General features: G+C 41.8%; 1 protein-coding gene across 1 annotated transcript; it reads right to left on the minus strand.

Moving 5' to 3' along the window:
- Positions 1-1803: 1803 nt before the first annotated feature.
- On the minus strand, positions 1804-10375 carry cited1 (Cbp/p300-interacting transactivator, with Glu/Asp-rich carboxy-terminal domain, 1). The gene is made up of 2 exons (XM_063900796.1): positions 10169-10375; positions 1804-6519 (listed from the first exon to the last, which is right to left on the minus strand). Exon 2 carries the CDS (start codon positions 6497-6499, stop codon positions 5942-5944), a length of 558 nt encoding a protein of 185 aa, XP_063756866.1. The 5' UTR covers positions 6500-6519; positions 10169-10375; the 3' UTR covers positions 1804-5941.
- Between the last annotated feature and the right edge of the window lie 4590 nt (positions 10376-14965).

Below are 14965 nucleotides of genomic sequence, written 5' to 3' on the forward strand. Positions count from 1 at the left end.
ACATTTCTGGGGTCATATTACTAAAAGTTGAAGGAATAAAGGAGGTGACGTGTGTTTGAACTGGGTGTCTTAAGGCTGCAATGTTGTTTAAGAAGTAGAGCGTAATAAAGTCCAGCTGATAGTATTAATGGCAACAGCATGCATGGATTAAAATGGATCTCATCATAGAAACACACACACACACACACACACACACACACACACACACACACACACACACACACACACACACACACACACACACACACACACACACACACACACACACACACACACACTCTTTAAAAAAAAGTGGTTTTCCCAATAAACACTTCATGATTTATTGGTCATCCTTAACTATTAGCATGCATTGTTTTATTGCTATTGTGCACAGCTGTTACTAGAGTCATATTTATTATATATATTAAATATATATATATACAGGGTGCGATTTGTAGGGGGGGATGGTGAGGATTTCCCCCCCTCTGGTTTTCCTATCCCTACCTCTGCTAAATTATTTTTATCTCCAGTGGGGACAAGGATTTCCCCCCCTTGATAGCGATGAATGCAACTTAACTGCTAGCCTACTTAAACTCTTGAAATCTAACGATCTTCAGTGTCTTTACATCAGAGTAGGCTATTCAGCAGCCTTCTGGCAGACGGTGCATATTTCTGAACGTCATCGAACACAAAAACATTGTAACATTTTTGTGCGGGAACTTCGCAGGAAAAACAGCGCTGAACCAAACATGAAACGCGTTCAGAGCAGCATATCATCTTACTTTACAGGACCCATTTGCAGAATTGTGGATAGAAGAGGGCCGAAATGCTGCAGACAATGCCCCGATAGGAAAAACGAAAAAGCCACCACAAATTTGTCACCAGAGCCGACTGTTTACTTTGTCTAGTTTTCCAGACCTGTCCCTGAGTGTTGACAGCACGTTGTGCTATTTAGTGAATTATTTTGAGTGTTTGATTTAAGTTAATTGGAGGGTCTTTTCATGGAGAGCATTGATGCTGTTCTATGGTGCTTTCTGCCTGTTAGTGCGTACGCATGTTTTTGTGACGTTGAATAGAAATCCATGTATGGGTTATTAAAAGTTTTGCCATGTTGTGATGGGGACTAATCCACGGACCCGAAAAAAGGGCCTGTCTACTTTTTGCGTTTTTTTCTCCCTAGTTATGCAAGTTAAAAGTCCAATGTTCTTGTCTATGAATAAATTAAAAAAAACATCCCCCCCTCTGTTTTTTTGTCAAATCGCACCCTGTATATATATATCAAACATTCAATAAAGTATTTAAAATGGGCTCATCGTTAAATGTCTACGGCAGTACAATGCAACGTTCAGGAGCAGTAAAACTGTCAGTACTATTGTCGCCACTAGATGGCAGCACTGCATTGAAGTCTGACAATTCAGGGAATCATTTTTTATTTAAAACCCTTATTGGACAGAAATGTTGATATAAATATGTACAAAATAATCGTATATGCACTAATTTAGTCGCTTTTGTCCCTTTGAAGATGTAAAAGATGTGTTATATAGCTTCCTTTTTGTTTTCCAGGTGTTTTAAAGTGTCTAAACGCCACGTTGTTTAAAGTGTACTTACCACTACACGCCACTAGGTAGAAGCCTTGTACCATAATGTCTAATTTAAACACTTAATTAGCTTTGTTTAAACATGTTTGAAGCTATTATTCAGACCTTAGGTGGTTAATATATTGTAGTAAAGTCTAACAACATCAAACAAGTTCAATGAAAACTGGAACATAGTACATATGTTACATACATGTGTTGTTGTTTAAATCACACACCTTCACTCCAGTTCAATTTTCACTTTCTTTATTTCCCCCAAAACTCAGAGCCGTAACAAAAATACAAGCTTTTTTTTTTCATATATGATCTCAATCATTTACATATTCATATAGATGTACAAGTGAGAGCCGTCGAGCAAAAGTGCTTTAAAAATCATCTTTGAATAATACTCATTTCATCGTTGGAAAAAAGGAAACAGAAAATAAAACACAGAGTCAGATGTTTTATCTACAGGTTCAAACGTAAATATGATGATTAAATCAGCTTCAGTTTCACAAGCAGACCTGGATGAACATTTTCATTACGTGCGGAGAGGGAACCTTGTAACAGAGACCTTTTAACAGATATATCATCGCTCATGTCGAGGCTTTTCACAGGCCTTCATGTGCTGGAACATTTTTCATGACCCTGAGGCTCGGAGGCTACAAATCACTGCTGTCAAATGGAAGCTGTAAATCCACTTTGTATGTTGTAGAGACCACGAGACGCAGATCCAGAGCACAGGACGAACCTCAACATCCTAAAACAAGTGAATAAAGAAGGTTTTGTAATCCGTTTAATGGTTGAAATGGGGAAATAACGTCTTAACATCTTCGTTTTCTGACGTTTAAACAGAAATACACTCATTTTACGTGTTATTTTGGAGGTTAGGCGGTCCGGATATGAGGATTGTGCTACCCTTAATGGCTGTACGTGGCATCTTCTTCAGTCTGCCAGTTAGTAAAACATGTTTTGAACCAGAAATGAATTATTAAACTTGTTGGTTATTAGTGTTCTGTTGATTGAAGAGTCCTAGCTTGCAAATATGGTAAATATATGACTTTAATTATGGAGAAAAAAGACAGGAATTCAGACTTCAAACTTGTAGTTTACTCTGAAAATGATCTGTTTTGAGTTTAGGATTTGTAGTTTTACCCAAAAACACGCAATTCGAACAACTTACGAGAGATTTGTGGGTCAATACCAACGTATTCTGTGATCATTTAGTTGCTTAAATGCACTTACGTGGTATTCCAGGCTCAATTTAAACAAAAAATTAGGAATATTTTTGCTTGAAGTTACGCTTTTGTCATTAGAAACCAAATAGCTGTGAGGAATATTTGGGTTCAAGAGGTCACCGCCGGGGTTAAACTGCAATATCGGGCGTCAAGGAGAAGAGGAAATGAAAACACTCAGAATATTCAAACATCTCGACCAGGGAACTTCTCAAGGGAGGAGGAGGAGGAGGAGGGGGAGGGGGAGGAGGAGGAGGGGAGGCAAAGCAACATTCACTCAGCTGGGATCAAGCCCAGACCACAAACAACACACACACACACACACACACACACACTCACAAGAAGGGCTTTAAAAAAAAGTCGAGCAGATGGAAGCAAACACAAGACTGTCTTCAATCTGAAGAATGTTATTTTGACCCACTTAGGCGATGAGATGGAGGATAAGGTGGAATCAGCGCGCCTGTCTTTTTGATTCTGAAGCGATGAGAAGCTACTCCTTTGAATAAAAGCGGGGAAATCCTTTTTTTTTTTAAGAAAGGAATTTGTCAAATTACTCCTTCATCGAGTTTTCATTATTCACTGCTTCTCACGTTTCATTAAAGAAAGAGAAGGAAGTTCATTGAGTGTAACTGAAACGTATAATCGACGGCAAAATTTATGTAAGGAAGCATGTGTGCAGGGAAAATAACGGCCTCGTTGAGTGTGTGTAAACTGACCTGTCTAAATCTAAATAAATTAATGAGCCTCGGCGTGTTTTTTCCTCTACCAACGGTTTTCCTGCAGACGTAATACCTGCTGCTCATAGTTTCCCCTCACACACTTGCATTTTCAGACACTCTGACATCACTATCTGTGTGTGTGTGCTTGTACGTGTGCGTGTGTGTAATTGAACAAGTGCCTGTTTCATGGCTGCTACTCCCGTTTCCCTGCTGTAATACCATCCTGCATGTGTGCTGGGTTTATTTCGATGCCTTTATACGTAGTTTAGTTTCAGTTTGCATATGAACAGGTGTGTTATTTCATGTGTGTGTGGTCCAAGAGGAGAGCCACAATGCCCAGGATGACAGACACACCAGGTTGAGAGTGAAAGGCCTTTGTTCCAACTTCGCAGTTCAAGCCCCGGCTCTTGTTACCACAACAGGTATGGGTCACAGCCCCCGTGCTAACATGGTTCAATCTGCAGCATGAAACAGCTCAGTAAAGCTGCTATAGGTGGGAAAAGGTGGAGGGGGTGGGTGTCAGTTTAACCCCTGGGTATTTCCCAACCATAAGTGTGCAACACCAGGTAAAACCAAACACCAGGTGGATGGAGAGCGAACTTGACAAACTTAAAGACAAATGGCAGCATCAAGGAAGTCCAATAAAGTAAATGCAAATATAAAAAGTGGTTGCAGGCGAACTAGCTTTGTTTTGATATTCAGTATTGAAGGAATCAGCTTCACTTATTTGAACAAGCAGTCCTGTCCTGTCATTGAGTTTGATTTGATGTGTGAGCTCAGTAGCTCTTATGAGTTAGCTTCCGAGTTAGCTTCAATGCTTACTTGTATGATAGAAAAGAGCCAGAGAAAAAGCTGGAGTTTGAGTTGGCATTGTTTTGTAAAACTTCTATTTTATTATTGATATTATAAAGTATATTTCACAAAACATGGTTTCTTGTAAGAGTTTAGCCACATGCTATCCATACAGATCTACTGTACAGCTAATGCTAACGTTTCCCCAAGTAGCCAAAGTCAAATGTTTAGCAGAGAGTGATTGCAAAAACAAAAGTCTTTTTTTTTTTGTACACTGGACAGTTTATAATCGTTCAACAGAATCCAAAAACGATGAGGTTCTTAAATATGGATGACAGTAGTTGCAGTGCTAGCTTGTTGTGATGCTTTTTAGCTCATTTGGTCCAACTCCAACCGTCCTAAAGCTTGCACTGCTGAAACCAAACCACAGTGTGTGTTTAACTTAAAATCTGCCATGTGCAAACAGCCGCCTCCATGCCTGATGATGACCAAACAGAAAACACTTCCTTATCAGGGACACTGATATCATGTAAAGGTTTGTTGGGGCTAAACAAACTGTTTTGACACAAACATGAAACGTGGTAAAACAGGAAAAACAAAAAAGGCAAAGGGCACTTTGAACCTGTCCATTATTGCCATTAGGTTAACAAGACCTTGTTATTCCATGTAAGAGGAAGTGCTATTAAGGGTCAGTGACACCAACCGGGTCAATGTTCTTACACTGCAGGCCAGAAAACAAAATCAGCATCTCACATGACCCAAAAAAAGGCCCAGTTTTAAAAGAGGCTGCTTCCAGAGAAAGAAACTCCATTCAGGTCCCATGCTTCGGAAGATTCCCCTTGATCTAATTCATTATGTTCAGAAAAGGAGAACTGATTATAGACGCGCTACAGAAGCGCTCCTTGTCAACAAGTCCAGATGGATATCAGCCACTGTCTTAAATAACATGTTCTGTGAATAAGAGTGGTTGAACTTAACTCAAACTAAAAAAAAAAAGAGGAAAGAAAGAACAGAACATTGAGATAACCAGTCCTCAGACAATCAGTGTCTTTGTGATCTTTGTGAGGGCGAGAGACAGGAGGCTCTTTCCCGTGAGACCAGAGTCTAATATTGTCCTTCAAGAAAACAGGAACCGTAGTGTTTGTCATCCTTCACAAACCTCCCATAATGTCATGTTTTTTGAGAGAGTACAGCACTGTGAAAGTCCAACAGGTGTGTTTCCAAAGACCGTCTCCAACCAGCCGTCAATCACCTTGTTTTCATTAAGCCATTACTACAGAGCAGCGGCAGAAATAGTCCTGGTTTCTGCTCCTGCTTTGGAGGTTTTCCTTCAAATGAAAACCAAGAAATCAGAGTGCAATGAGGCAACAAAAGACTTCTTAATCCCATCAGGTGGGCTTTTTGATCCTAGAGAAGAACAATGCACTCTTTCTGCTTTTACAAAAACAACAAACAAAAGCTGTCTTGTTTTCTTATCCGTCTGCATATAGAGTATAAACACAAAATAGGAACAAGAGAGTGCTTCTAATCTCTATCTCTTTGTATTTCAGCTTCAGTTTCCTCTTCGTATGGACCAAGAAAAGGAAAGGGACAGTGGATCTCTCTGTCTGTCAATCATCTCGAAAGTCTTTCTCCTCGTAGGTCAGCATCCGGCCGGTACGTCTGACATGAAGTCAAACTCGTTCTGACCCAGCCAGAGCTCAGGCAGCTCGTTGGCTCGATCCAATCCGAGCTCAACGACCAGTGACATGAGAACCTCCTCGTCCACGGGGTCAAAGTCGATAATTGCACCTGCACCGGTGCTTTGGTTCCCCATGTTCATACCACCTCCACCCAGGCCTCCAGACGGCCCCAGCAACTGGTTTCCCGTGCCCAGAGGCGAGGCACCGAAGCCCCTTTGAGCGCCGCCGGGTGCTGGGTGTCCGGCAGAAGCACCGGCGAGGTTCTGGTAGTGCGAGTTGAGCTTCTGCAGCTGCATGCTGGCGATGAGGTGCGGCCCGGTCTGCAGGCAGAAGGGCTGAGGTTTGGAGATCGGAGTCGAGGATAGCGTGGTTCCGGGCGAGGAGGCGGCACCGGCGGACGGGGAGAACGGTGCGACGGAGGATTTGGAGTTCGGGTAATGGAGCAGGGTGCTGAGAGGAGAGGAGGAAGAGGAGAGGTCCTTCATCGCAGCGTGGGCAGGAAACAGCAGTGAGGTCATCACCAGGAAAACACCAGAGCCTGCAGGGAAGAGAAGGAAGAAGTTATCAATGCCAATCTAATGTCTATGGAGCTAGAATCAGCATGTGATTAGCCTAGCTTAGCATAACGATTAGTGGCGGCTGGTTTATAGAGACCTAGAATCATCCCACAGATGTGAATCAATTCAGGATAAACTGTTTCCGCCTGCACCTGTGCTCACATGTAATCTGTCGTTATGGATATAAATGAGGAGTGTGTGTGTGCTTAGCACTATAGCAGCGGAGTCACTGGACTGTAATGTTTGCTTAATATTTCTGTTGTTTGGTGGCAGGGACTTTCCTCCTTATCTGCATTTGGTTTCTGGGTTACATCGAATTGTCAATATTGAAATAATTCAATCATTTACTTCAGCATTCCAAAGCCAAATAAATTCAAAACGGTACCAAGCTGATAGTCAGGATACCACAGTGATGTTTTAAATAGCTTGTAGTAACTCCACTTTTACTTAGGCTCTGACCTCTTCCCCCGCTCCTGAAAACATTCGCTCCCTAAACAACGGATGACAAATAACCTAAGTAGTGATTAAAAAGCGTTTTCCTGACAAACATGTGGCCGCTGCTTCAGACCGCACCAACAATGAGGGCGTTGTTGACTTAAAGAGAGCGGATTTACTCATGTCCTTATGACTCTTTAAATCACTGAAAGTCGTGACTGTCGGGGAAACACGCAGGACGGCCGCATGACTCAACGTGTTCGAGACGGATTTTGCGTGTGTGTTCGCTTGATGTCTGCTTTTTCTCTTGACCTATTGAGCAGCAAATTAAGCATGAAAAGGCAGTGGGGAGAAGGCCTGTGGGTACTAACGGGGTTAGCGAGTGTTTATGAGGTCTGTGTGTGTGTGTGTGTGTGTGTGTGTGTGTGTGTGCGTGTGTGTGTGTGTGAATGGAGTTCATAGCACAACAGAGCCTTTGAGGACCTCAAAGAGTGATTGGGTCACATGGCAGGATAAATACACAGAGCATTGCATATGTCTGACTGTGTGTGTGAGTGTGTGTGTGTGTGTGTGTGTGTGTGTGTGTGTGTGTGTGTGCATGTCTGTGCAGGAAAGTGAGTGTTGTGGAAAGCTTGACACACTGAGAAAATGTCATTGAGATGTGTGTGGAGGTAAAAAGTGTTTCTCAGTGTGTGTGTGAGACTCCTGGAGGCTCGTGTTAAAGTCCCTGCGCTGGTTTATGTTACATACAGTTCAAAAAGCATATGTGCCTCGAAACACACACACACACAACATGCGGCTATCCTTTGAGTAAGTTAATCACCACACACACACACACACACACACACCCCCCCTCCTCCTCCCAGTGCTGGCTCTTATTGAGCGAGAACGTAATTGCTGCAGGCCGGCATGCAGCTGCACTCCACTGATAGAGTTAATACACACACAAAGATACCAAACAGCTGTCAATGGCAGGTCTCTGTGCGCGTGTGTGTGCGTGTGTGTGTTCATTATTCATTGACTGATTACTGTCAGGGCCAGGCTGCACATGGTGCCTCTGCTCAACAGCTTTCCAGCACATTGAGTCCAGGAGACACAAACAAATTAAAAACCGCACACATTCCCCCCCGAGTGCACGGAGGAGAGCAGCTCTTTAAGGATTGTGATATTCCTCAAACATAAACCTAAATATAACAAGTTAACGGTGCATTAGGGAACATTTTGTCACAGTCAGCAAGTGGAGGAGATCATTTCAGTGTGCATCCAATTTGCAACGCATGCTTTTAGGTATATTATTGAGAAACACTAAATACTTTGGAAAGGATTCCAAACTTTCAGGGAAATCCAAACTGTTTCTCAAGACCCGTTGGTTTCAATAATCAAAGACTTCAGAGTTTCCCGTCACATTTCTGGATATACGAGGCACTTATTTACAAAGGCTGTCCAGTGATGCTTTTAAAAAGGTCCCACTGTGCTTTCTCTTCATGTTGCAGTCTTTTTTAAGAGCAAATGTCAGGATTTTACAATTGTGCACATCCTTTTCAGAGATTTTAGATTGGCATACACTTATCCTAAACTTAGAAACCTTGTTAAATGACAAGGAATCTAAGAATATATTAATGGTCATATGAATATGTCTAACCAATTCAGTCACTTTATTTGATTCCCTGACAAAACAGTGTTCCAGTTGCCAATTTGAGCCTTTAATTGAGTCAGCGGGACCTTTATAAGCACTCAGGAGACATTAAAATGTCCGGGGGGAGTCAATAACTGAGAGCTGTTTTCACCATGCACATTACTGCTATTTTGGCTGCTCATAATAACAGAAGGCTACACATGAGGATGGATTGTTGCAGGCAGCCGAGCAGGAGGAAGGATGCTGTGTGAAACGGCTGGAGGAGAGCCAATGTTTTTTCCTGTTCACAGCTGACCTGACACATTGTGTTCTTCCAACACTGTTTTATGGGTTTGTGAAACGGGCCCTGGCTTAAGTTTGCCTGTAAAATGATTTCATTAGCTGTCTCGGCTGCTGTCTTGGCCGTGGAGCGCTCTGCATTTATTTTAATTATGAGCCCGACAGAGAACAACACGGCACTGGTCTCCTCCAATCTTATTATAGAAACATTAAGGTGAATTGGAAGTGACTTTTTGGACTTTTGTTCAGACGAAACCAGATATACCTCTGGGCATACAGTCCTAATAAAAGTGGAATTAAGTCACTAGACTCCTAGGACACAGTTTAGTCTAAATCAAGGACCATTTAGAAGTTGTTCTGGAGGTTTCTATCAGATCACATGGTTTTCATCACTAGCAAACACGACCTAAAAGTCCTTAAAATGTTAAAAATAAAAGCTAAATTTGACATGATCCATTATCAGTTCACTATCCACACACACACACACACACACACACACACACACACACACACACACACACACACACACACACACACACACACACACTAATTGGTAACATTATATCATAAGCATATTGTAGAAAGGGTTACGCAATTGGTGGCCAATAGGCGCGCACACACAGACACACACACGCTCAACAACAGAGGTTTCAATTACTCAATTAAAGCGTGACGAGCCAATTGAAACGTCAGTGTGTCCCTCTCTCTCTCACACACACATCAACACACACCATATGCTGTCCCAGCGTGACGCATTCACCACTTGATTTAATTGCCTCCAACTCCATATTGAGGACGGTTAATGAGGAGCCGATATAGAAAAAAGAGGGAAAGCAGCGGGACCTTTCTGCAGCGAAGTTTGAGTTGCATGTTGTAAAACTTGGAAAAAAGTCCAAATACTGTTTAAAAAGACTTCTTTCACATTTTCACTGGTTTAAATGTTAAATTAAGTAAGAATTCACATTGCAAACACACATTTTTACCGGAATATATTACATTTTCCCCATTAAATGCTCATTTCCATACGTTTTATTGGTTTTGCATATATGCATGCAAGTACCATTTCTTTATACTATCACATGGGCATGAACAAGCATGCAAACCCACTTCATTTAAGTTTATAATGAGAAAACAAATACAAAATGCAAATGTCACATGTTTTCGCAGCAGACACACGATTCAAACACAGCTTGACCTCAGTCAAAATGTGATGTAAACACTTTGAGATGTACACACACTGACAACAAGTCCTGTCACATGGAAAAGGGAAACACACCAACCTGTGAGAAAAGCCCGGTGCAGCCCAGAGAATACAGAGGATAACAGTCCGGAGAGTCCAACGTGTCCTCGGTGGAGTCAAAGCGAGGATAATCTGGAGTTTCAGGAGAACCAGAGGCTTCGGTCCGCGCGCACACTCTGTCAGCTCCTCAATGAGCTCTGCGCAGAAGAAAAGCACTCTCTCTACTCACTGACCAGCGCCGTGTGTGTGTGTGTGTGTGTGTGTGTGTGTGTGTGTGTGTGTGTGTGTGTGTGTGTGTGTGTGTGTGTGTGTGTGTGTGTGTGTGTGTCCGGGCATGTTCCCATCCCAAAACAAGGAGGTGGATTTCTAAAGGATCCGGATGGAGGGGGGAAGATCAATCTTATTGGTGGAGGGAAACGTTTATGGGCGTGGCCAACCCGATTATGACATTGAAGTTAACGAGCAATAGTACACAGCAAATACACAAAGCATCCAAATAAAGCAGAAAAGAAGGAGTGTGGGTGCTCTGATAGATACTATATCAAAGTAGTGTGCATTCAATCGAAGGTTTAGCAACTATGGGGGCAAATTCACACAGTTCTTTGGAATAAAGTAAAAACAATAACAATAAAAAAAGAGCTGAAAAGATAAATGCCTTAAATTTAAATCAGTGATTTACAGAATTGCACAGGTTTGTTTCTGGAAACAATCCTTATGTTGTCCTATTGTGTATGGCAGATCTCCAGTAAGTGTTTCTAATAACACCAACGATGTCTCCTAAGCCATGGTTTAACATATAAAGCCTTTATTTATCAAATGCAGAGCTGTTGGCAATGAAAGTCAACAGTGCAACATATACTACAATGCAATATAATGAAGACGCAACTAAAATTACATCCAATAGAGCAGGTGACACAATGGAGAAATGCAGAAATACATGTAAAGTAGAATATCACAGTAAAGTGAGTTGGCATGCAACATATTTGGACCTTGAAACTCCAGCATTCATTACTCACACCTGTGCTTTTCCCAACTGTGCCATTCTAAAAAGACTTTCCAGCTCTGTGTGTGTGTGTGTGTGTGTGTGTGTGTGTGTGTGTGTGTGTGTGTGTGTGTGTGTGTGTGTGTGTGTGTGTGTGTGTGTGTGTGTGTGTGTGTGTGCGTGTGTGTGTGTGTGTGTGTGTGTGTGTGTGTGTGTGTGTGTGTGAATCCAGCCTCCAGAGTTTAGACGGTGCCGCTCTGCAGGGCAGATGTTGATAAGTCTGAAGCGAATCGACCATCAGGAATCAAACGGACCATTTCAGAGCACTCGGTCTTTGTCTGTGTCACTCACCCCGAGAGAGGGAGAGATAGGTAGAGGGAAAGGGACACACACACACACACACACACACACACACACACACACACACACACACACACACACACACACACACACACACACTGTGGAGGTCTGTGAATGATTTGCATAACAACATGTTGATGTTGTTGTGGAGATGTCCTCGTGTGATTAGAGACACTGATGAATATGCAGTGATTTATTCTGTCAAGTCGTTTGGCAGTTATAATGCAAGTTGTGTGTGTGTGTGTACCACCTTGTGTCTCATAAACCATCTTTTAAAAACAAAGTCACATGAGGAAAAACTCCAAGACCACCATTAATATCCATGAGTTGTGCTCGAAACGTTGGAAAAAAATCATCACAGCACTTTTTTGGGTATTTTTATGCTCACACAAGTGGTTTCTGCTGGTCATAAACAATGTATGCATGATATACTTGGACACATACACACAAAATAAACATAATAAGGTGTATTGAAATGGGAAAATGAACAAAAATGGTCAAACTGTGAATTCTCCATGCATTAAACTGAATAAAGTTTAAAAAAACACTAAATTCAGTCAAATTTGAAACTTTTTTAATTGAAATGCTCTTGCAGCTTTTACTTTCCTACACATTAGTCCAATAAATACATTTAAGTGAGGCAAACAATCACATGTATCTGATTTCTAATCATTTAATAACACCAACCCACTCGGTTTCTGTATTATTTTAGACCAAAGCAACACAATAAGTCTCCTTTCTGCTGGATATCTGGTATCAGAGGTGATCACTGCCTGTGGTCACAGGATAGGGCTGTTTAAATGTTTTAAAGTGTGTCGCCACGAGGAGCTCAAACTCAACACCAGATCCGTTTGAAAACCACATGCCCCTCTCCTGTGGGTCCATTTACTTTATTCATACGGGACAAACAAAAGGCAGCTCGGGGTAGAAAAGAGAAAAATCACCCAAAGTGTCGTTGGGGGAACCTCCAATTCATCCCCAAAATAAAAAACCCCTCCTCTGTCCCTCCCCCACTGCCCCATGCTAAAAAAAGAACAAGTCCATTCAGCATTCATGTGTGGAGGCAGCACGTCATTACGCGCCAACAACATGCGTCGGCGTGGTCAAGTGCCACGCGCTCGCCCCTCTTCCGTTAAGCAGATAAAAGGTGGCATCTGTCTTTATTGTGAGAGTAAATCCCCTCCGCCATTGACTGCAGACACTTCACATGTTGATGAGGAGGACGTAGAGACGAAGGCCCCCCCCCCCCTGCTTTGTTCCCTTGGTTGGGGTGGAAGATGTTATGCAAATCAAACAAACCGTTAGTGATTTCCATCCAAACAGGACAAATAATTATATCAGTCGGTCTGCCAAGCTGGATTTCTGTTTTGGCAGACTGCACGGAAAAAGTGATGAAACCTTTAAAGACTGCGTGGATTCCTCCAATATTTCAGAGGATTTTTTTTTAACTCCCAAAGGTTTGGAACAAGTCCCCAAACTTAAACAAGCTTATGAAAGTGTTTAGCACCCATCCAAAGAGAAACAGACAAAGAGGAAGGACTGGTTTATCTAGACTAATCATCAGCGAGGGTCAGATGACTTCCTATTCAAAGCACGGGCTCGGTGCTGAAAAGGCCCCGGCACTGATTTGCATAAAAGTCGTTGGAAAAGTTTATTTGTCATGGAGAAGTAAACGTGTGTTCAACAGAAACCAGAACAGGAATCAATCCGGCAAACAAGAGCCCAATCAAACCAATTATTCTACTGCAGTCTCTCTCTGGAATACTTCTACAGTTTAATGAAACCCATGGAGGATCTGAGTACAACGAAACTCCTCCACTCACCACCTTCTGATGTAACTAAATCCAAAGCCTTACTCCATGGATTCAACCACTGCATTTTTATGTCGGAAAAAGAAATTCTGCGTGCGTGTAGAGGACACAAATTTGAGCCAAATACAAATTATAGCTCAATGCTGGCAGGAAAGCTCTGTCTTCACCGGAGTGTGGAAGATCTATTTTCCTTTAAAGGAATCATACAGCAAAACATCTCTACAATCTAGGTTATATAAAGCAGATCTGCAACGGGACAAACGTTATGTAGCATGTACTGTTTTATATCTGGGATCAGTTGTTCCCAATTAAGGCATCCAATGAGGAACCTTTCACCTACATGTGTGTCCTATTTGATCAGAAACATGGGAACAGAAAGGGATTCAAGGCTCTATTGAACTTTCAAGACATCATTTTGTTTTATAGCCTTAAAAAATGTGTGAGTTATTAGGTCTGTGTCCCAAATGCTTGATGCAGACATGCGTTAACAGTAATTGGTACATTTTGCCTCCTTTGTTTGGTGAAAATACGATAAGTTTATCACACAAAGCTGGTCAAGTTGTCTTCAAAGCATCTGAAACCCTTCATTTCATGATTAGAAGAGGCTGCATCGGACAATTATTGTAGTCTTTTCCTCTGCTTCACTCCGCAGCTAGCAACATGTGCAGAGGTGTGAAAGTAGGCAAGGATTTAACTTTTAACAAGCTCTCTTTCTTACATTCATTACTCAACTGCTCTGTCATTTTTAAGAGTGCAACAGCAGTAACACCTTTGAGGAAAGAGGGAATTTCTGTACAGTTTATCATTGAAGGCCTTGTCTCGTCTTGGTGTGTGGCCTGTGGACGACCCTTTGCATGACCTGGGACATAATCTAAAAATTGTGTGTAGTACTGGTCCACTATTATATAGGTTTATTAGTACAGATCAAAGGGGTTTGGGGATTCTAAGGAGCTCATGTTTGGGGGGTTTATTGGTCAAAACATACACTCCTATTGCCATACAAAAATGTTGCTTTTAGACGAATCTGAAAAACCCTGGATTGCGCTCTATGCTGATGATGTGATGCTGTTTATGTCAATATCTTTTTTATACAATGCATGTAACGCATAGTTAAAGGTAAGGTAGGATTGTGGTTCTAGAAAATGGATTGTGTTTATGGTTAAGGCAACTACACACTTGATTAAAGTTGGTCAACATGTGGATTAGCAGGTTTTTGGAAAGGAATACACTCCAGTTTCTACATCCCTACTTCTGTAGTTCACTTTAGATAAGCTAGACTACTTCAATGATTAAATAGGAGGTACAAAATAGTCCAATAAGGACATTATTTTAAGAGATACTGTGCTGAAACATCATAATATTCTTATTGCATGTGGCAGACGGATGAGATGGGAACGTTTTTCATATTAGAAAATGATAACAATCGGGGGAATTGCATATCTTTTGTTTGATTTGGCTTTAAATCCACCCTTAAACACCAGGAAGACAGAGTTTCCCCCTACAATAAGTTTGCACAGGTCACGATGGAAGAAAATCTTCTTTCCTTTTCATGAAAATGCAATCCAGAAATTCCAGCGGTGCCCCGAATCCTCTCGAGGCCCCCCGAGTTTTTCTAATTTGACTCAGAATAACTACACAAACACACACAAAGTCTCTCACGTCTCTCATGTTTACAGCCCCCCCC

This window comes from Eleginops maclovinus, chromosome 14 (assembly GCF_036324505.1).
Source record: "Eleginops maclovinus isolate JMC-PN-2008 ecotype Puerto Natales chromosome 14, JC_Emac_rtc_rv5, whole genome shotgun sequence".
In the NCBI taxonomy this organism is placed as follows: Eukaryota; Metazoa; Chordata; class Actinopteri; order Perciformes; family Eleginopidae; genus Eleginops; species Eleginops maclovinus.

Bases quoted from the DNA above. Each gene is read 5' to 3' on its own strand.
- cited1 (XM_063900796.1), bottom strand. From the start codon at position 6,499: ATGACCTCACTGCTGTTTCCTGCCCACGCTGCGATGAAGGACCTCTCC.